The 23,090-nt window shown below is 50.0% G+C and overlaps 4 protein-coding genes across 4 annotated transcripts; 2 read left to right on the top strand and 2 right to left on the bottom strand.

Annotated features, from left to right (window-relative positions):
* Positions 1-674: 674 nt before the first annotated feature.
* On the top strand, positions 675-2,917 carry GIQ15_00301 (nonsense-mediated mRNA decay protein Upf3; the record flags this gene model as incomplete). The annotated part of the gene is made up of 4 exons (XM_033547718.1): positions 675-934; positions 1,007-2,218; positions 2,418-2,550; positions 2,831-2,917. The coding sequence occupies 4 exons, from the start codon at positions 675-677 to the stop codon at positions 2,915-2,917; spliced, it is 1,692 nt and encodes a 563-aa protein (XP_033408669.1).
* Positions 2,918-12,584: 9,667 nt separating this feature from the next.
* GIQ15_00300 (n-alkane-inducible cytochrome P450) lies at positions 12,585-14,185 on the top strand (the record flags this gene model as incomplete). The annotated part of the gene is made up of 2 exons (XM_033547717.1): positions 12,585-13,683; positions 13,761-14,185. 2 exons carry the CDS (start codon positions 12,585-12,587, stop codon positions 14,183-14,185), a joined length of 1,524 nt encoding a protein of 507 aa, XP_033408668.1.
* A 463-nt stretch (positions 14,186-14,648) lies between these two features.
* Positions 14,649-15,595, bottom strand: GIQ15_00299 (uncharacterized protein; the record flags this gene model as incomplete). Its single annotated transcript, XM_033547716.1, has 3 exons — positions 14,649-15,055; positions 15,326-15,404; positions 15,476-15,595. 3 exons carry the CDS (start codon positions 15,593-15,595, stop codon positions 14,649-14,651), a joined length of 606 nt encoding a protein of 201 aa, XP_033408667.1.
* Positions 15,596-17,181: 1,586 nt separating this feature from the next.
* On the bottom strand, positions 17,182-22,860 carry GIQ15_00298 (GATA transcriptional activator AreA; the record flags this gene model as incomplete). Its single annotated transcript, XM_033547715.1, has 9 exons — positions 17,182-17,426; positions 17,480-18,872; positions 18,928-19,249; positions 19,321-19,688; positions 19,858-20,260; positions 21,447-21,567; positions 21,616-21,712; positions 22,078-22,281; positions 22,570-22,860. 9 exons carry the CDS (start codon positions 22,858-22,860, stop codon positions 17,182-17,184), a joined length of 3,444 nt encoding a protein of 1,147 aa, XP_033408666.1.
* Positions 22,861-23,090: the final 230 nt, after the last annotated feature.

Here is a 23,090-nt window from a genome sequence, read left to right as displayed (position 1 = left end):
TCGATTAAGGTCGTTGACGACTGTAGAGGCTGGAGAATAGGTGGTTGGGAAGATGAAAGAAATGAAATATCTTTTGGGTCAAGATATACGGAAGCAGAAATTTCTCTCTTTATAACCAGCGCGTCATAGGCGAAGGTTGAACCGTGGGCGAGCCATCGAGGTCCCAGAAGAGGCAAATTGAGCATGTATCTCGAGAATATGTATAAAACATACTCAAACTAGCTCCATCAAGTCTCAATCTCAAGGGAAGCCGGCTGGAAGGTCGTTCTCGCTTGTCTATATGGCATTCACAGCATAATAGACGGGAACAGGTGGTATAATATCCATTGTAACCGGCTTTGTGGTTGGTATAAAAATGACATCTAGATCGGAACTGCATATCCAAGTCCACATTCTGGTGTGTGCTCCGTCTAGCATCTCATAGTCTAGATCCATATTGATATGGACATCCGAAGCTGCCCTATGATAGACCTCATACTTCATGCCTGTTAGAAATTAGAATAGGAAGAAGAAAGACGAAGTAGAAAGGGATCTGGATAAGGTCATGTGATCGGGGCTTCCAGACGACATCAGTCTTCGCTGCCCATATTCACGATATCCACGGATATTACTTGGGGACAGGCTGGGATCCCTACTTCTGATAGACTGGCGTTCACATCGCTTTCCCTGCTACCATGTCGCAGAAACCTCACTCAAAGGCGTCCCCGGGAGTGCTGGCCATAAACCCGTCGGCGACGCAGAAGGGCGCTCCAGCAACCACATCGTCGAGGGGACATTCCAGCAAAGCAAATGTCCCTCGGCTAAAGCTTCATGTCAGGCGTCTGCCACCGGGTATGACACAGGGCGAGTTTGAGTCTGCTCTCGGAGATCACTGGAAAGTCGGACGAGGGAAAATCGATTGGTTTCTGTTTAAAGAAGGGAAGGTGTCTACTGAGTCAGTTTACCATTCTATGCCTACGATATGAAAGGTATAGCTAACCGTGGGAGTTTTTTAATATCGGTATAGCCCGTCGAAACCATCTCGTCCTGGGAGGGCTTATTTACGAGTTACTTCTTCGGTTACTATCCCAGAACTGTCAGATGTTATCCGCCAAACGCCGTTTCAAGATGCGCGAAATAGCTACAACGATTCCGCCCTACTTGGACCACCGACGCTGGAGTACGCCCCCTTTTCACGTGTGCCTAGTGGGAAGGTTCGAAACGATGCTCGGGTAGGCACCATTGACCAGGATGCGGAGTTCATTGCCTTCCTGGAGAGCCTGACGAACCCGGTTACCAAACCATCTGATGAGGAGACCGAAAGCGCAGAAAAGGTAGAGCGACCTGCTATCACGCCGCTGATCCAATACTTGAGAGACAAGAAAGCGAACAAGGCGAAGGAGGCAGCCACGTCGTCGAAGCCGTCGAAGCAATCACGATCAGCCGCTGTTAAAGAGAGCAAGGCTGATAAGTCGCATGGGAAGAAGCAGCTTCTCAGCCGTGCGGAAAAATCAACATCAGAGAAACAGAAGAAGGACAAGGCAACAAAGGATGCTGCTGTAAAGGATGTTGTAAAGGCTACGAACAAGCAGGCTGCAAACGGCCCCGCGAAACCAGAGAATAAGGGCAACTCTGGGCAATCAAATCCACCGACTACCTCACCGGCCCCCGAGCGGAGGAGGGAAAGAGGAAATCTCAGTGCGGCCACCAAGATCCTTCGACGAGACTTAGGCCTTACTGCTGCTCCTTCACGAAGAAGGGAGAAGGCCGGCCAGTCATCATCCCCTTCTAGGCCTAACAGCAATACGTCTGCCGCCGAAGATACCAAGAAGGATCGACCATCAAGCTCAAAGCCTGAAGATAACAAGCCAGCATCTACACCCAAGACTAAGGGTAACGCCGATTCAACGCCAAAGTCTACACCGGGCAAACCGCTGAAAGGCACTCCACCCACGGAGCCAGCAGCAGCCCGAAACGCAGCGGCGGCCAGGAGGGCAGCAACACCTCCATCTACCGGCCCATCCCCGAATACAAAGACACCAGGGTCTTCTGGCCCCAAGAATCAGCAGCAGCAGCAACAGCAGCAAAAACAGTCCTCCCAGTCGTCAACGGCCATAACCCAAGCATTCCTAAAACATGCCAACCCATCCCAGGGCGTAACGGAGGATCTACTTGAAAAAGGATTCTCGCAGTTTGGCAAGGTCATACATGTAGAAATTGATAAGAAGAAAGGCTTCGGGTACGTTGATTTCGCGGAACCTGCAAGTCTACGGAAAGCTATCGATGCAAGTCCAGTGCCTATTGCCCAGAGTCAGGTAGTGGTACTTGAGAGGAGGACGTCGGCTGCTGTAGCGCAGAACAGAGGTGGTAATGCTAATCGCGGTGGAGGAAGCGGCGGTGGTGGACAACAATCACCGCAAGGGTCGAGGTCATCACAGTCAGGCTCTGCTCCTACGCCTACTCCCGCTTCTCGGGGGACTCCTCAAGGGCCTCGTGGTGGTAGAGGGCCGAGACGAGGAGGATATGGTCGAGGGGGCGGCGGCGGCGGCGGTGGTGGTGGTGGAGGACGCGGTAAATAAGTCAATATCAATCTTTTCCACATATCCATCCAACGATGGAAGTAAATTTTCAACCACCAGTCCTTCGACCTACAGCCTCTTAGCTTGACGAGGCCGTATAGCTTCTATTCTCAACGGGAGCAACATTGCACACATTATTGATTACGCGAGTGGTTTAAATTTTCATGGCCTACAAAGAGCAAAATGATTCAATTGAAATTTCTTGTATTGATACTACTAAGCAGCTAAACTAAACATCCACGAACCCCATTCCAATAACTAGACGTTAAGAGAACCTTTCAGACCTCCTCGACACCCACCTTGCCAGGCCGACCGAAGTCAGACGCCACGACAAGGTCAAGATCATCACCACTCTCTAGATCAACAGGATGAGATACAATCAAACGCCGAAGCGTAATCATGCATCATCAAGCCTGCCGAAATGTAAGCGAGAGTAAAAAGGCTTCACTTTAGGGCATCGAGGACATAGGGGTCATCAGCAAGGTTGGGACTCGTGTCGCTTTCGTAAAAACTACAGAGTAGGGTCGTTTACTATAGAAATGCTGTTGGGAGAAGAATTGTTAGTGATCATTTCATCATGAAAAGGCAGAGAGGCCCTGGAGCTCAAATGTGTACTCACATTCTTTGAAGTAAAGTCGACTGGTTTTTAGAAAAGGGTCGAGAGGAGGACGAGTTTATATACCTGCCCAAACCGCGCTAACGCTAAGCGAGAATTCGAATTTTCTTTTTCGGTGGGCCAGGCCTGGTTGGGCCAATCAGAGATGAGTTATGTAAGTATTATGTAACACTTTGCAAACAGTGCAAACTTCTCGGATAAACTCTTCGGATAAACATGAAGACTGGATAAACAACACGGGCCGAGGTAAATCCGAGTTGGTCAATGGACGCAAAAAGTTGAAGTTCGATGTCATAAATGCTTTTTGGAGCATGATAGACGACGTGTTACAAGCTCAATCTCCAGCAGGAGATAGCCGATGGCTGGCTGAGGGCGTATCTGCGGATCCTACGGTGCACAACATTCAGCCATCCACGATGACAGGGATTTGTGGCATTTCTATGACACCCAGAATAAGAAAGTGAATGGACGTCCACATTGGACGGACCGGCATCTCATACACGAATACCAAGGGACAGGGAAGATACCTGCATGCATGCGCTTATGCACATGTACAAAGACGCGGTGAAAAATTCTCCTAGCGGCCATTTTTTATTTTTTATCTATCTATTTTTATTTCCCTTTCGAGGCTGCCGATACGCCGCATAACTCGCGTGGTTCGGCTATCGAGTTGGCGGCGTTGAACGGGAACCGTTTGTTATATCTGCCCGGCAGATTAGCCATCCAACATCATGTACTGAGTGCCCGTGGTAGAGAAGATGGACGGTTACAGGAACCAAACGCATGGTACCACCTGCTACTATACCCTATTTCGACATTGGAGACGACGTTAGCACCCTTGTCCTCGCTGTGGTGAGATGACAATCCAGAGGAGGGCTAGTCATGCTAGATCTTGATCCCCCCAAATTTGAAAGCGAGTCTCTCTCTGACTCTGTTCCTTTCTTGCTTCTCTATCATACTGTTTAAATTTTTAACACAATGAGCTCCTTTGCATTGTTTTATCTGCTTTCTACCTCTTGCCTTGGTCTGGCTGTGGCCGCCGATTCAGTGTCATATCGCGGAGCCAGACCGGGATCGATCAACGTACTTGATTCTACTTCTTCTCTCTCCCCGAGCGAGGTTCAATTCATATCAGGAGCGGCGGATTTCGATAGTCCTAAGCTTAGCTCTGTCAATTTAACCGTCTATGACTGGTGGTACTTTGACGCTGTGTCAGAGGACCAGAATTCATCCATCACCGTCGTCTTTTTCACCAGCTCTTCTGTGGCATTTCCATTCCTGTTGCCTAATATAGGAACCCTACCGGTTTATATATGGGCGTCCTTTCCCAACGGAACCGTATCCACGCATATCGTACCTGCGCAGAAAGCGGTCATCGAAACCAGCAAAACTGGATACGCAGGTATATATCATCCTATACGGATGGGGTGGCAAGGCTCTGCAGATCTTTCACGGTACCGTGTGTCCCTCAATGACAAGAAACATGGAATCAGGGGCACGTTTGATATCAAATCAGTATACCACTCCCAGTCCAGCCCGATATACCCCGTATATCTTTCTTGATAATTAACTTCAGCCAATTCTAGATAGCGCCACCACATTATCCATGCGGTACCGCAGCTCCAAATGTGGATATGCAAGTCTGTCCGCACGTTGGGTGGGCCAACGCCATACCCGATGGCAATGCATCAGTTGATATGGAAATTGCAGGAGCAAGGCTCCGGTTTCACGGTTCTGCATATCATGACAAGGTAAGAGCGCAACAGGCGTCCGCCACGACGACCGATCATCCAACGCCACGAGTTCAATAACTACATACTTACCGATACCTAGAACTGGAGTGATGTGCCGTTCACGACAACTACCAAAACGTGGTACTGGGGGCGCAGCCGCATCGGCCTTTACTCGGTCGTCTGGTTCTATGTTCTTACTCCTCAACAAACTGAACACGTTAGTGCCTACTTGTCTCGGGGTGGGAAAATACTCTACTCCGCATGCACCGGGGCAACCGTTCAACCCATCCGAAGCCCCGTTCGCCGCCCAATCGCGGACGATTTACCGATCGGATTTCGTGTGGTGTTTCAGCCGATTGGGGAAAAGCTGCCATTGGTTAATATAACCGTTAATAATGGCCTAACAATCGCCTCGGCCGGGCCATTGTGCACACGGTGGATTGGCAATTCAACCGGATGTGTGATGGGAGAGTGTGGGCTACATGGATTTGGGACGCTCGAGCAGTTCCAGCTATGAACCCGCCGGCTCGGTTACTTATGCTTTAACTAACTAACGTTTTATCCACATATATTTGCCCCATAGTCTCGGGTTTCCCGTGTGCAAAACCTCCCCCTTTTATCCACCCACCATCTTCATCAAACTCCTAAATAATGTATAACTCTAAAGACTAGTCACTGGCAGCAAAGGAGGAAGTAAAGTTAAATAAATCTCGGGTAAATAATTTATTTACTAGTGATAAGGAAAATAAGGATTCCAGCCGAGTCCCAGATAACAACGGGCGCCTATAGGAGTAAGTAGAAACACCGAACAGGCGAACGCAATCATGTAACAAGTGTTTCCAAAGGAATTGGCAGCAATTCTGAGTATTCAAAAGTATGCAAACTATGTCTGTAAATAAATGCGGCCGCAAAAGAGAATGTCAAGAATAAAAACGTTTTATGTATCTCGCCGCTTATGTGAAATGTCACCACGCATTCAAGGGATCAAAATGAAAAGAGTATAAAACGAAAAGTCCAAGGGATGGGAGACCTAGGAAACGGTGATTAAAAGATATAGGTCGTAGAGGTTTGGTCATACAAGTACGGAGCAGTAATGAAGGTAGAAAGCAGCCGCCCATGTAAATGAAATCAAAAACTAAGCCACCTCTTAGCTTATATTGCAGGGAACAAATGAAATGACCGCAGAAAATGTGATTAAACGAGAGATTTATATTCCACCATTACTACCCTTACGCGATCCAGTTGCAGAGGGTGGTGTGGCGCTGCTGGCATCGTCGTCCTTTGCAGAGAGTGATGCCGAAAACTGGCCAGTCTCAGACTTTATGATTCTGGAGTTTTCACCCTCGGAGTGAGGGTCCTTACCGCAACCTTTGACAAGAATATGCCTCTGTATTTATGTACATATTAGCACTAAGTTCATGAGTCCGGGGACGAGCGTAAAATTTGTCTTATTACATACCTTGAGGGCATCTTTTCTTGAAAAGCTCTTGTCACAGTGGTTGCAAGGGAATGGCTTAACTGCCAGGTGTATGCGCTTATGTCGTTTCAGGTCATGGTTCCGGTTAAAGCTTTGCGCGCAAGTGTCGCATCGGAATGGTCTATCGTTTTGTGGGCCAGGCGGGCCAAGGCCGTGCATGTGATGTGATGGTGGATGGTGTGCGTACATTTGTTGTAAGCTGGCAGCATGTCCGCTGTTGAACCCTGGGAGGAGGTTTGGTTGCATAGAGCCTATTAGAGCCATCTGATTGGATGGATGATGGACATTGCTCATTACTGGGCCGTTCATGGCAGGGAGAGAGTATGACGGGTATGGACGGCTGTATTGAGGGAGGGGCTGTTGGCCTTCGACGGGGACTTGAACGGGTACACCGGCAAGTCTTTGAGAGCCATCGCTGACGGGAGTCTGGTTCATTGACATCGAAGCCCCGGGATAAGGCTGAAAGCTGGATGGGTGTTGAGAAATTGGAGATTGCTGGGGCCCGGGGTAACGGAATCGGTGCCCATATGGATCAAGAGGTGATTGTTGTTGAGATGTTTGTGGCGAGATATGGCCAGAATTGGTCTGGGGGTCCATTAATGTCTGCGCCATTGTTTGTGAGGAGTGTTGTTGGGATTGCTGTTGGTGTTGTTGTTGCTGATGTTGATGTTGATCGACCTGGTTGGAAGAGTGTTGTGTCTGCTGTTGTGAGTCTTGCGATTGCGAGTGTGGCGGTAGCTGCGAGACTGGTGATTGAGTAGCTCCTGAAGAAGAGGAATAAGGCGATATTTGATTATACTGCGACAAACCGTCTGGACCAGTTGATGGAGGGATGTTACGGCCTGCTCAGACATGTCAGTAATAGATCTAGAGTCATCTCTGTGTGCAGATATATCTGAAGCCATACCAGCGTTAAATGGGAACGACGGAACAGGCCAATATGCAGGGTTGCTCTGCCCAGAGGCACCGGAAGTGCTAGGAGCCAGATTTAACGAGAAGGAGTTCGGCCTGTCTATCTGTGGTTTAGACGCCAGTCCGGCAGACCTCTTTTGATTCCGAGGAGGTGACGATGGCACGCTAGAGCTATAGTATTTTGATGGATTGGTTGGCTGAGGTTGTAGTGGTTGTGGATTTGTACGCTCAAAGCTTGGAAGTATCGTATCGTTTGGTTGAGGATTAAACTGTTGATGCGCATGGAACACCGCCCCCATTCCGGGCGGGGATATAGCAAGAGCAGCCACGATTGCAAGGAATCCTCGATGCTATGACCTTGATAGACCACCGAGCTGTCTCTTGGTCGCCGACTTCTTCAAAGGCGATGGTCAGGGCTTGTTATTATGGTATGATGGTCAATGATGAACTATCAGACAACCAGGCTGTTAATCGTGATGAACAAAGGATGCACAGATCGAGCTGTAGGCCGTGTATGGGATCTTTGTGGAGTTGTGAAAGATGTTCCTGCGCCACGCCGAAGGGCAAATCAACATCCGAGTGCAAGAAGCTTCCAAGTGAGAAATATAGAAACGGTTTTCTGGATCACCTAGATCCTTAATAACGCTGCCAAAGACCGGTGAGGCTGCTTCTCCGAGTAATTATCTTCGGTGTTGAGCTAAAAAGTAAGCTATTCAAACATTATCTCTAATCCACCAGCCGAAAGCAGTTAGAGATAATCCACTATGTGGTTGAATATGCAGAGCTGGGGGATTGTGGCCCAGGAAAATGGAATGCAAAATGCAAAAAAAATAATTCCCCGGATTGGCTGTTGGTGTGAGGCACTTGTGACAGCACAAACTTTTTTTTTGGAATCCAAACAAAACCGAAGCTTAAGAAAGCTCCTAGTAGCACCACGCGGCCTAGTAGAGAAATTGAGATCAGAGTAGGCAGGATGCTCTGTTCACAGCCAGCCAGTCCACGTTGCTAGATTCTGAGTTGCCAGAGGAAAATCCAGCGCAAAGATGGGGGTATTTAATAATCTAGAGTCAAAGTCAATGACGAACACAATCGAGCAATTTGCTTGCATAGGATCGACGGTGGCAGTAGGGGGATTTGGACTCAAGATGTATACCTAGAATGGCTTCGGATCCAAAAAGTTGATAAAGAAACGGGAGGGTGGAGCTTGTGGAACGACGATCAGTTGGTAGCGTAGACGCTCCGCTGGGCGCACTGTGGTCGTCACCTAGCAAATCAAACAGAGGACAGCGACGCAAAGCTTTCTGCGCGATGTTTGTCAGGTCTTCAAAATGGTCCTCTTGTTAGGTCAGTCCCTTTTGTTTTTCCCGCTATTCAGGAGTTTGCGACGTGTCTGGTGGGACAGGCCCCTGATGCGTGGGTGGCAAAAAGGGTAGGGATTGGGTATCGTCCTGGCCTATCGAGAGTAAACAAAGGAGGTGAAGGCGCGTTACAATCAGCTCCCATAAAATGGGACGCTGGGCCAGGGGGAACTGTAAAATAAATAAGCTGGAGGAGGGAAAAAAACAGATGCTAGTCGAAAATAAATCCGGGTCCAGATTGTATAAATGGGGCGGAGGGCAGTAAATAAGAATAATAAGCAATTTGGTTGAGGAAGGGATAAGTCACAAAAAAACTCTTATCACAAGAAGAAATAAAAGGTGACAAGGGTGATAGGTAATAGTCGTTATTTTAGGGGATGTACGCAGCAACCAGTCAAAGATCCGGAAGAGACGAAAGAGCTTTGAATAAATGTGTCGATCTCTTTTTTTTATCGATCGACTTGCTCGTACCGCAGGAGGGAGAAACTAATAGCGGATATATTAGGAACTCTGACGAAGGTGATCAGCTCAGAAGTTGGGGGTGCAACAACAGTCCAGAACGAGGCCCCTTTTTTTTTACCCCGTACAACGCGGTCATCGGCAGCGGGACTGCTCTTGATGTATATGTACGGACTACCAAGAGACACGCAGCAGAGAACCTTTGCCTCTCCCGACCGATCCTAGGGCGAAAAGAGCTGGCCAGGTTGACTCTGACGGCCAGGCATAGAAAAAGCATTTAACACGCGACAGCCCAGTCTCTTTTCAGCCTAGGACCTTGGGTTCGATTCCTATCTCGTTTATTCAGTTCCAATCACGGTGTGTGCCTCTGGCCGTGGGGATTGGTCGGAGCCGATGAGCGTGGGCCAAAAGGAGATTTTTTGGCAACAGCATGGGATGATGGAGGTCTGACTGGGCTGGCAGAGGCCTCTTCCGCGGGTCCCACTGGAGGTGGGCAAGAGGCTGGTGCTTATGCAGTGAGAATGGGACGGATCGCACCCATCCGTCTGTCACTGGCGCAGGGTGTGGATGCGCCTTTTCCACTAGTAGATGTCTGTGTGACCGCCCTTGTTCTCGTCCTTCGACGATGTTGGTGGATCGACTCACGCAGCGCATCCAACGCAGGAAGCGTAGGCGGGCGGGCGGGGCAGAGCGTAAGAGATGGCGAGAGCTAATGCGGCAGGGTTCAGGGATGCGTGGTCAAGGGTGGTAGGGTAGAATGCTGCTGCGGTCGACGCTAGGAGGCAGACCATTCGCCTTCAGACGGGCTCGATCAGCACACTGGCCTCGCTGGGTTGGCAAGACTTGGCCCCAATAGTGGTTGGGTGTCACCTCTCACATCATAAATCGTCAAAGCAAGATGGACCGCGAAGGTTAAATCAATCTAGTAAAAATCAGCGAGGCCTTCAACCGGTACAAAAAAGAAACGTTGACAGTCACGAAGGCTAGTACGGCGTAGGAAGTATCGTGAATGTCACGGGCTCAGAGGAGGAGCAAGAAGCAAAGAGAGGAAAAGAAAGGAAAAGCTAATGCGCCCAGATGCATACTTAACGGTTTCAGCATTAAGCTGTCTTCCTGGTTGCTGTTGCGAGGAAACGAATTGATGAGCAAAGCAAGCAACGCTGCAGCTCACTTCCTCCCACGCTATTTTTGCATGACCCCATGTAACAGACATATTAAGGAGCTGAGGCTAGAACCACACCCCCTTCAAGGAGCTTCACCGCAAGTGACCTCTCTCGGGCTTCCATCTAGATGGTTTCACCGGTTAGTAATCGCCGACAAATAACGACAGCGAGTCCGTTATCATTCCTAGTCTGGCTAGAAACCGGTTTGTGGCCACCATCAGATAAAATAAGCTGCAGGCAGACGGAGGACGGAGTATAACTTCTATCTTTCGGGTGCCCGTTCATCCCCTCTCGCCTTTTTCGATTTGGCCGATACGCAGTAACCCCACGGAACAAGCGAGCTTCAAGCTTCAAGCTTCAATATGACGGAAGGGCGGCAGGGGCAGGCTCCCGAAGTTGGGGACTAATAACGCCCCCAAAATGTAGGCTGGAGGTAATTTTTTTAAACCCTTGCATGGCCATGCTTCGCTGGCTGACGCTGGTAACTGGCGACGCTCGCTCATTGGGACCCGACCCTTACTCCGTACACAGATATAGATCCCGGCGCTTTCTCGTGATAAAAATAACATCGGGGATGGATACCCATCCCTACGGCCTGGATGACCCCTGAACAATAAATCAGATACATATACTCCGGACTCCGAATGTACTCCAGAGATACTTACGGAGGACAGACCCAGACATCCACCCGAGATCAGGGTGCCTTTCCCGACATCGACCTTCACCCAGAGCGGCCTTAGGGCTGAGCTAACGGTGCGGGCTGTTGTTGACTCTGGTCCTTGGGTCAACCGACCCTTGCTGCCATCGCCACTCCCACGAGGCAAGTCGGACACCAGCTGTGCCAAACCGGGCCTCAGCTCATGAAGCACTCAGTGCTGCGTAACTTGCACAGTCAGCACCGGGAAATATAACATAAGGCTTGAGGTTGTCAGACAGTCGTAAGTGCAACGCGCGTTGTACGGGGTACTGGGGAGGGACTAAAAAGAAACTATCTTCCGTTCCCGTCAGTTCTCAGTTATCCAGAACCGCAATTGCTTCAATGTTAAAGAGTATTAAAGATGGGTGTAAACCGTCGTTCCCGACAATCTTACCTGTCGCTTCATTAGACCCTCCCTCTAGTAGCTGCAGACCCATAGTCCGTGGCGATGGACAGATAGACGCAGAGTGGGCCATGTCATGGAGAATAACCAGAGCTCCAATGTTTCAGCCTGCTGCGAAAAGTATCTGTTATCCCTGAGGTCTTGTTTCTCGTGTCTCCGTATGTTTCTGCGAATGAAGATGGTGGTTGGAATAAGAAGTGGTCGGATCCGCCCAAAGAGGCAACTTTCTCGTTAGCTTATCAAATATATGCTGACGAGTATGGAATATTAAACATTGCATCAACTATACTCCGTGTTCATATCTATGGTTCCAAAGAAACGGATAGATGGGGTTTTTTCCGATTGGCTTCTTAATAACCATATAATATAGGCCTTGAGATTGAACACCCCCTTTTTCCCCATACGGAGTACATACCACACCAGTGGCGTTGACCCCCATGAGATACAACACACAACAGGTGTACTCCGTATCAAAGAGCCAGCGCGTGATGGTGTAGTTACGTTGCCGCTGGAGGTGTCATTAACGGGTCTGCGGTCTACTTGTTTCTCGAGAGAATATTCGAAAGCCAGTCTCCAAGCCTTCCCAACTCGCCATATCGGAGTGCTCACAATCAAGATACCATCACGAAATCAGGGTAGATTCAGACAGGAGCCAGCTTATATCCCCGTTTCGAATGCGTGCCCTTGGCATCACTCTTGCTGATAATCGTATACTCATAATAGCTTTAGCAATTCAAGGTTTTATCAACTAGGGGGTGATTTGATAAAGAACAGGACGCTTTCCCCGATACCCAAGATGCCTGACAGCGATGTCATACCCTAATTGCCTCTTCCAACGCGGCTAAGAGGTCTATATTAGAGAAGCAGGGGTCGGCTGGGCTCATCTCCAAGAACATGGCCACTGGGAAGCAAATATGCCATACCAGGGGCATCACTCAACGAACTATGAGCACCAACACTGAGTGAAGGATATCGTTGGAGCCCGGGACTAAGTTAAAGAGTCCAAATATACCCAGAAGTTAGTGCTCACGTACTCATTGACGAAAGTGATAAAGTCGTGGAGGGAATCCCTGTACGGGCAGTCTACGTCATTTCAGCAGGCAGCAATATTCATCAACCTCTCAAATAAGTCCCCAACATCCACTTGTTCTGAAAATGTTCACCCACCTTCTATTTCATTTTCGAGAGATAAGATGCATAAATAAGACATGGAGATGTATTCGAACTTCCAGCTAGAGCGGGTGGCCATGCTGGCTGCCGGCCTGGCGACTATCGCATTCATCTCCTTAAGAATATGGCGTCTCTTCATTCACAATCGGTTTGCACGGCGCCACGGTTGCCAGCCAGTCGCAAGGTCCGCCAACAAGGACCCTTTTCTAGGGCTTGATACCATCCGTCGAGGTATCCGTGCTGCCCGTGAGCACAAGACCCTTGAAAAGAGTTGTGAACGCTTTCGCCTCTACGGGAACACGTATACTTCAAAAATGTTCCTGACACCCGTGATTGTCAGCGTGGAACCTGAGAATATCAAGACGGCCTTAGCCGTTAACTTTACAGACTATGGTATTGCCCACCGCTTTGAAGTATTTAAACCGCTCCTAGGGAAGGGAATATTCGACACCGATGGTGACCACTGGGCCAAATCGCGTGCCCTAATCCGGCCCAACTTTGCCCGTGACCAGGTGGCAGACTTGACAATGTTTGAAAACTTGATCTCGGACCTCTTCGCGCTGATTCCGCGTGACGGAAAGACGGTCGTAGACCTACAGAGTCTCTTCTTTCGATATACCACCGACTCTGCCACCGAGTTCCTGTTCGGAGAGTCAGTTGGCAGTTTGCAGAAGTCTCAGTCGGAGTTTGGTTTCACCGTCGCCTTTAACTATGCCCTGAATGCCATTACGACGAAGGGGATGCTAGGACCCCTAGGCGTCTTTTATCGGGACCGGAAAGCGGACGAATCCAACCGCATCTGCCGAGAATTTGCAGAACAGTTTGTAGAGAAAGCGATCCACGCCGTTCAGCCTGACCAGGAAGGGGAAGAGAAAACAAACCCCCAGACGAAGCGCCAGAAATATATCTTCTCGCATGAACTGGCATCTCGCACATCTGACAAGCGCCGTATCTTGGATGAGCTCATGAACGTTCTAATTGCCGGACGCGATACCACTGCCAGCCTTCTGAGCAATATGTTCTTTATGCTGGCCAAACATCCGGCGATATGGGCTAAACTACGCGCGGAAGTGGCTAGTTTAGAGGGTCGTTTGCCCACCTATACTGAGCTCCGAAACCTCAAATATGTTAAGTTCTGTATGAATGAATGTATGAGGGAATTTCCCACTCTTCCACCGTTTTGATCTTCAGTCGTAGCTGATTAGCCTTGTTAGCATTGCGTCTGCATCCCGTTGTACCGGTGAACGATCGCCTGGCGATGCGGGATACCGTTCTCCCAATGGGAGGAGGCAAGGATGGCCTGTCACCAGTTTTCGTTCCCAAGGGCACCCTATTCAGCTACAATGTATATGCAATGCATCGGCGGACGGACCTCTACGGGGCCGACGCAGAAGTATTCCGTCCGGAGCGCTGGGAGGATGGACGGCTTCAGCCTCGCTGGGGGTATCTGCCCTTTAACGGCGGGCCACGCATCTGCCTGGGCCAGCAATATGCGTTGACCGAAGCTGCCTACGTCACCGTCCGTATGGCCCAGGAATTCCAAGTCTTGGAGAGTCGTGATGCAGGACCATGGGAGGAATCGTTGACCTTGACCCTATGTTCCCTAAATGGAACAAAGGTAAGTGTCACTCCTGCTTAAATTACGGAGCGAATGGGCAAAACCAGCTCCAGTAAAAATACCGTGTTAGCAGGTATATTATTCCTGTACCGCGGCTCCTTTATACATAGTCTATTTAAATATCCTAACTTCGAAGGTGAAATAATATTACTATCTCGTTAAGAATATGTTAATATTGTGTAACGAATAAATAGCCTTATAGAGCAAGAATATGTTAACCGGTAATGTTATGAAATTATTTCCAGGTACAATATAACTATACTATATTATTGTTGGTTGAAATTTCATAACTTTCATAGAGACATGACATCCATCTTATCGAGGTGTAAATCCGGGAATATAAAAGTGGTTATAGAACTCCTAAAATTATCTACTAAAATGCAGGTCACTTAACTATTCCAAACTAGGTTGATGTCATTGTGTCGATACTCTGGCTGTCTTCATGGAAGATGGATAGATCTCCTGCGCCACCGCTTGTCGGCCATCATTCCCGAATACCGAGGATTCTCTGCAAGTACAACTGCTGCATACAATCATACTGCTTTCCTAGGATTCCGTCCCTCCCAAAAAGTCCTGCGCGGTATTTCTCCTCGACGAGCATGGCAGCTTCGATAATATGAGTCGCCATATGTTCGATAGCAGCCCTGTATGTCCTGGCGTCGTCTTCCTGCCAACGGGGATACACACGAACTGATGCTAGAGCGTTAAAGGTTGTCAGGAGCTCGATCGGGCTTGACCTCACAGCCTCCACGGCTGCGTCGAACGAGATGTTGTAGGCTTTGGCGAAGTTGTCCTTGAACTCCGATACGGCTTCCAGGCCCCTGGCCTCAGCATATCGAATTGCTTCTATATCGTCGACAATGTCGCCCCCGTGCGTGAGCTCATGTCTAACTTGATCGATAGTTGCTTCGTCTTCGGAAGATATCTCGCTATCTTCATCCTGGGCTTCATCTTCGTCTTCATCTTCATCGTCTTGGTTACCGTCTTCATCCTGGGCTTCATCTTCGTCATCTTCATCGTCTTGGTCATCATCTTCATCTTCATCATCCTGCATTTCTTGGTCTGAATCAGGCTCCTCCCCTTGATGTTTTAGAAGCGCTCGCTTTTCAAGTATCCGAAGGCGCCATACCACATCCTTCCTGTGGTAATATTTGATTCTACGCTTCAGATCCTGAAGTGTTCCACTTGGTTCATCACATTCTATGGGAGTCAAGGGGATGGCCACCCCCTGTCTTGACATCTGAGGAAACGAGACTTAGTTAGCTGATGTATAAAATGGAAGCTACACCATCAAATATTGGCACCCCATACCTCTCTCAACAGTACAGTTTGGAGGTCTGCGATCTCTTTGTTCAAATGCACATTTCGCTCTTCAAGTTGAGCGATCCTTGCCAGCGGCGCCAATGCCCCTTGACTTGCGTTTGACGCCATGGTATGGTTAGGGGGACTGTGTTGCTTTCTTCTTTTCTCCATACTGTTTCACTGAACAGGTATTGCCTGACTTGACCGGCTGGGATGTGTGATATTAACGGACTTAGGCTTAGCGACTGAATGGCAGTTTGTATATAGACTTAAAGCAGCTCTTGTCGGAATAACCCAGGTATTTGTTCAATCAGATGGCAAAATCCTTCACCTTTACCATTGTAACCATTACCTAGAGACGGTGATTTCCTATATCTTGGTGAATGATGTTATTTCCAAGGGAACTGCCGGGCCCAAGGACGCCTCGCCTGAGGAAGATAGTCACTGTCAGAGGTGGCCTCTGCAGATTACAAGATACTTCCTAATTCCCCGTTCCCTACTAATGCATATAAGTTTCACACGCGCGACGGCTGCAATTTTTAGCCAGCTCTACTTAAAGGCGATATTAGCTGCCTATACATTGATAGCGTATGAAGGAGTAAAAGATCATATGAACTAATTCGTAGATTTTGGGTGGGTAGGAGTGGAGCGAGGTTCTATCCTATCCTATCAACCAAACGACATAGCATAAAAAGGAGCAAATAAACCAAACAGCAATGCGCACTTCTGACCAAATGCCCAACCATAAAAAGGCAAAAGAAACAAGACGCGAAACAGGACTAAAAGTCGCAAGGGGGGAAGGGTAGGATGTAGAGAACAGATTATTAGGAAAATGGTGGTTGGTTGGGCATTCAGAACAGACGCGGTTGTATCAATCAATCAGAGACAAGATAACACGAGATAGCAAAGGAGGAAAGGAGAAAATCACGAGGGGGGGAGAAATCATAGCGTTCTATAAAGTGGCCGTGGAGGAGCACTGGAAGTAAAGTAAGGTAGCGATAAGAAAACGACGTCATAAGGAATAATGGATGTCGTAAAGCGAGGGGGAGGGGTGTATTAGTAGTTAATGATAATGATAACGAGCCACCGGAATGTATTTCTTGTTCAACAAGGAATACTATGATTGACTTTTGATCGATCATGGGATAACGGGGGGAAAACGTAAAACGAACACGAACCAAGAAAGCAAGAAATATATCAAGGGTACCTATAAGGCAGCTTAAGAATGTAAGAGCCATTTAGATCCCTGGTAAGAGCCGAAAAAAATAACAATGATTTATAAATGTCAAACGTCGCATCGTGGGTTTTCCTATATCCCGTCGCGAGAACCTGCAAATGGTGCATAGACAAAACCCGCGTCGAAATATGGGAAAGATAGAGAGGATGCCCAGGAAATCACGGCAAATTTAAAGAGCCGTCGCTAGGGTAACTTGACGAGGAGGCGATTCGGTTTCTCCTGCCAAAGAACCGGTTTACGTGTTCGTGGGAAAGGTCTGCTATTTACTTACAAGCTCATAGTCAGCCACTCCCATTCCTGGCTGCTGGTTCTTGATGCACCTGCAGCCAAACTATGGTGAGCTGGGTTGAAAGCTGCTGGAGGCTGACGCGGTTGCTGCGGCGCCTGCGTGACTTTTTGTCTATTCGATAGGGAGTCCCGCATTATGTCAGGTTCTGGAGGGTTTCTGACGTTTGCGTACATTCCCGAGACGGAACTCTTATCGAGACAGCGAGGTCGTCCTGGGATAAGCCGGGATGGGGTACGTGCGGCTGTAGTATTGGTGCCGGATGGAGTGGTAGGAGGGTTTGGCCTTGGTGGAGCAGCTGCGATGGGTACGGCGGTCCGTGAGGGCATGGACGTCGACGTTGACGATGACGTAGGGGTGGTGCTTATGCTGGTAGGCGTACTTGACACTGGGGTGGTTGGTTGGGCTCTGGCTGGGATAGGGGTTGGCACGGCAGACTGGTTGGTTGAGTTTTTGCGTGCAGTTTTCTTGCCTGCCCTTGCTCCCGCACCAACTGTTACATTGCTTCCTCCACCACGATTGCGTTTCTTGATGACGTCCGTCTTGAGGGCGAGAGGGCGTACGACGCCGTGAAGTTTGAGGAACAAGCCGCAGGCGTTGCATAGAAATTGGCCTTCAGCATTACGGCGCCAAAGGGGAGTAGTTTGCGTGAAACAGTTTGAGCATGACGTTGTTGCACCAGCCGGCTCAGCGTTCTTTGAGCCACCAGGACTTGCAGGCCGAGATGGAGCATTGCTATTGGGCCCAGAGCTGGGAGAATGCGGAGATTTGAACCCGTTGTTGTCTGTTCCTTGCCGGAGGAGCTGGGTAGCGTTTGGCGTAGATATTGTCCGAGGGATCTTTTGTCGTCTCGGGTCTGGATCACGGTTACGCAGTTCGCTAACCGATGCGGCTGACCCGTGGGTTCGGTTAAGGCTTCCAAGCTGGGCCCAATCGCTGTTTCTATCGTCTAAGTCGGTCCCACCCATGGCCTGCTGCTTGGATGGTTGGCTATGGGCGGACGGCATGGAGCTCATGGAGCCGGAATAGCTTCCATCCCACTGCATACTCGAGCCAAAGTTCATCGAAGGGTCGTCAAGCATATTAAAGTCCGCAGAGAGATCCATATTGCGGTCAAGGAAGGTATTGTTGCCATCATCTTCGTTGTCTGAGTCTCCGCCAAAGCTGAACATGTTTCCCCTAGTGGATAAGCTAGTTGATGGCCTAGCAGATGGGTCGGTATGGGACGGGCCGGACGAAGGGGTAACAAAATGCTGCTGCAGGTTGAATCCGGATGGGTTGACGGCGGAAGACGCACCGCTGCTCCCGGCCATGTTGAACGGATGGTCATTGGCAGCATGATACATGTACCGGGTCGTTGCGGGAGCAGAAAGGTTGGAGAGTGAGTGCGAGTGGAATGGGCCGACAGGGTGTTGGTATGCAGACTGGTCCTTTTCAAAGCCTGGGTGTGGCGTTGACACTGCGGAATGGTATCCTGAGGCTGTCGAGGAGTAGAAATCAGTGGAGTTGAGCGACGAGCCTAGTGGGGTGTGTGAATATAGATTGGAGAACGCTCCACTCTGCATATGCGACAGTTCCGTGGGGGACAGCTGGAAACCACCAGAACTAAACGATGGATGTTCCAGGGCGCTAGAGTCGTCTACCGGGAAGGTATCCAGATTCAACGGTGCCGAATGAGGTGGCTGGCTCATCCCAAAAGTATGACTATGACTATGACTATGGCCGTGACCGGGACCGTGACCAAGGTTATGGCTGTGGCTGTGATGGTGGTGATGGTCAAGAGTAAAGTCCGTCATACCCGCATCTGGGTCTGGATCATGAGAGATAATCAGCCCATGGACAGGCGGGACCTGTGGTGACGATTCAGCAGGTCGCTTTCGAGCCTAGTCATGGAGGTAAGCAGATGTAATATTTGAAAGAATAGCAGTTTACACTCACAATCCGTTCATCCACGCTCGTCTTTCTGACTCGACGTTGGACGTAGCCGAACTCATTAGTCTGAGTTCCTACATGGGGATGATGGGGCAGTGAAGCAGGCATGACTATGCCCATGGGTGATTGGTGCTCGTCCTTTGCACTCCTGATAGGAATTGCCGAGGCGACAGCATGGTGCGACGACGGACCGTCACTCATCGACGGCGAGAATCCAGTAGGCGAGCTGATGGAAGAAGACGAAGCCATGAAAGCATCGATGTTCATGGGCTCAGCAGAGCCGGCATCGTGCGAGCGTAGAGCCTCCTCATTCTGTGCTTGTTCCAGCCTATAGACTTCATTAACACCAGACAAGAAAATAAAATGCAATAAATTGACGAAGCAGTTATGAATACATACCGTGCCTGCGCCTGTTCTCTCTCCTTTTCCTTTCGCAAGCTGACGGCCATCATACGCCAGGTCAAGTTCTCCATCCGCTCCTGGTTCGGCAGCTGGGTCTTCGTCCGGCTGTATAGTTTCCATATCTGCGTCGCTAGCGGGTCGTTCTTCTGCAAGTCCTCGGTATTTTCCAACGCAGTGCCATCCCTCCAGTCCGAGAATACCGACTCGCGGAGCAACCCCCCGCGAGCGACGCTGTCCGGTGACGTCCGATCCAGCTTGCCGTGGAATGGACCAAACGGGCCTCTCGTTCCAAGTGTGATATCGCCAGACAGCTTTCGACGGCTGCGATCACTGCTCCCCACGTCGACGGCCGAACGATTGGGCTGCTATCAGGGGGGTAACCTGTCGACGATGCCGATAGCGAGTGGTATCCCTGGGGATAGATGGAGGAAGGGTCCCGGCAGGGTTGACCAGACCGCCCACAGGTGACGGACGACGGCGTTCTGGGGGAAAAGAGCAAGACCGGGCCGGTGAGATTGCAGAGCGCCAGCCTACGACCCAAGTTGAATTGTCCGCAGCGGTCTTCTGCCTGAGATGGGGTGTCTTGTCGTTCTCTCTGTCTGTCTGTTCGTTTCGTGCGTCTGTTCGATCGATGGTGGGAAGCCAGTCGAAGTCGCCCACAACATGTGATTTCGGCTCGTAGGAAGATACGAAAGACTCGCGCACGCCAGGACCTGGACCTGGCTCTCGGTGTCGTCTTTCTTGTCGGTCGAGGTGGGAGTCGAGGGTGTCGTGTCTCTGCTCGGGAGATGCGATGCAGAAGATATAACTGTATACGACGGGGGGGACGGTCGAATCCTTTCCTCGGCGTCGCCCGCAGCGAGTTCGTCTCTGCGTCTGCTTCTTTTTTGCCTTCTGCCGTCGGTGGGCCGAAAACTGGGTACGCGATGTGAACCTTCTGCCACGTCTATAGACCAGTCTCTCTATTACTCTTTCTATTACTCTTCTCTATCTTTATTATATCTATTTACTCTATATTATATTATCTATATGTTGTCTCTCGCTGTAAAAGAAACAGACGTAACGGTGGGTTACGTTACAAGACGTGACAGTACATGACCGGTAACATACGCTTAGTCAGCAACTTTCCTCCTAATCATTCCGATGGACTCGGTGCAAGCCGACTAGAGACCAGGACGACGACTGAGGCGACTAGGGCGACCAGGATGGAGGAAACAAGAGAAATAAGGAGATAAGGCAGCTCGACGACCTAGCTATTGCTCCGTGCTTAGTGCTCGGAGGAGGGCAGGCTCGGATCTCGAGAAGGCTGCGGTTCGGGGCAGGGATCGAGAGCACACCATCAAGCACTTCCAAGCACTTCCAAGCACAGCACACAGATATAGACACTGCATATATGCATGTACCTGGATGAAACACCTGCACACGCAGCATGTAGGGCAGTGCCAGGTATCCATACATTCTGCTCAACTAGAGCATAATAACTCTAGGCTTCCAGAAGAACGGCGATCTGGCCAAGGATGGGCCCTGATGCGAGTAGGATATATAAAGTTGAGCGGAACGGCGTCTCAGAACTGCGCTGGCCCTTCATCCTCGTCCTCCTCAGTTCATCAACAGTGCCAGTCACGAGAGCCGGACGGACAGGTTTCAATCCCAACCACCGCGGCCCGTTACTTGTCAGGATGCCAGTGGCCCTCGACGTTGCTCTTGGCCCTGACACGGTTGCGAGTTGGCGCAGCTGAAGACGGAGTTGGGAGGTTGGTTTGACGACGGCCGTAGCAGGCAGGGGGAAGAGTCCGTCCGTAGCACAGATACAAAACTTAACAGCGTAGAATATGATGTATGCCTCGACAGGTATGGACTGCAAGTAAGAAACCCAGCAGCGAGGCCTGACCGTCGACGGCGAACTTCTCTGTAACTTGCCTGTACCTTGCCAACGTGGCGAGGTGGCCAAAGGGCTCTCTCTCTGTTTCTGTTTCTGTTTCTGTTCACCTGCTGTCTCGTCCGTTAGCTATATATATATACAACTCGGGGCTGGTCTCATCTGGCTGGGGTACGAGGGGATGCTCCGGGAATATGTCTGGTGGTGTGCTGGATATCACGGTATGTGGCCGAGGGAGCTTCACCGCTGTTCATGCACGGCGATATCGGCATGGAAACCCCAGGTTCGCTCCTCTGGCCTCTCTTCACAGTCGCGAGATCCCAGCATCGGTTCGGGATGGGGTGGGATCCATGCCAGGCCGTAGTCTAATCTGCGGTTGTACCTTGGCCGGGAGATTTAGGAACCTTACATACGCGTTTTTACGATACCGTACCCAGTCTTCATCTCGACCATACTCCCTTGACGAGAGAAGAAGTCTAGAGAGAGAGAGAGAGAGTCAAGAGAGAGAGTCTAGAGAGTCTAGAGAGTCTAGGAGGAGTAAGACGAAGACAAGACAAAGGAGTCCTTGGTATAAATGGCGCATCGCTTCAGTTGGTTCTTCCGCTCTTGGTTAGAGCCGTGATGGTCCAGTGCGATATCAAGATACCCTTCACCTGATGCTACTGGCATGAGAATTAGGATGACTGTTCATATCATTCTATTCGTTCTATGGGTATCTATCCGTTATATGCGCCTTGAACATGATTCAAAAGGAGACAGGAGGAGAAGGATCTGGTGGTATGCGTGGACTACCAAGGGAAAGCACTTTGATGGCAGGCAGTTTCTACGACGGGCCCGCGTATCGGCTCGACTCGAAGATATTGATCTATAAAGACCATATCTTCCGCCATGGCAGAGCCCTCCTTTGGCTTCTTCTTTACCATGCGGGCAACGAATGGCCTCAAATGATTCCAGTCGATGCTTCGATGGGCTCTCTTGTCCCTGGCCCTTTTGCTCTCCTCTTTAGGATCTGAGTCGTCACCGTTCTGAGACCGGTGAGAAGGACGGTCAATGTCATACTCGGCGAAGTCGACGAGCCCCTGACACCGGAGACAGAGCCCGGACTTGCAACCTCTTTTGCAAGGCAGGAGTCCGAGTCTATGGCACAGTCGACAGTATATCCTCAACTGGCCTCCCGTGCGGTGGACAGTCCCCAGCCTCCACTTCCTGGTCCTCATCGCGCATTCGCAGCAGTATCTCAGCCTGCCGTCTACTGCGCCCTTTTTACGCTTTCCTGATGTTTGCGTGTCGGCGAACCTCCATCCGGCCCGGCGCTGGAAACAGGTATAGCATCGGAAGGTCGACGCTCTGTCGTCCCAGGGACTCACATCACTACAGGCTTTCTCTGACTCGCACTCCTCCATCTCAGCCGCGAACAGCCGTGCAGAGTACTCTTCTCGGGCATAGGACATGTCTCGCTTCGACGGGAGATACTTAAAGTACCTGCTTGTACATCGAAGTTGTTGGATATCGCGGTAGTCCAGCTGCTTGAGGATGCATAGCTGTATCTCCGGGGGCAGACCGGAGAGTACGAGTGGCTTCTCTTCAGCTCTGGCTGGCATCTTTTTGGCCTTGGAGGCCTTCTTTGCGCGTCTGTATCGACGGCCACGACAAGCCATGGCTACGTCGACAGTTTGACAAAGGAAAAGTGAGGTACAGTATGCTGACTGAAAGACCCCCTCTCTTTTTGGAATCAAGATGAGGCCGATGCAGAAGCGTATTGGATACTAATCTTGTTATTTCCCGGTGGTGATGGATATGGCAGCTTGAGTTTAAAGGTCAGAAGAACGATGGCACACCTACGCCCCCGTTTATACTGGGAGATACTGCCTGAAGTTGCCGATTTGAT

The sequence above is a fragment of the Arthroderma uncinatum genome (genome assembly GCF_011692745.1).
Source record: "Arthroderma uncinatum strain CBS 119779 chromosome Unknown scaffold1, whole genome shotgun sequence".
Taxonomy (NCBI): Eukaryota; Fungi; Ascomycota; class Eurotiomycetes; order Onygenales; family Arthrodermataceae; genus Arthroderma; species Arthroderma uncinatum.
This window is presented reverse-complemented; position numbering and strand designations above follow the sequence as displayed.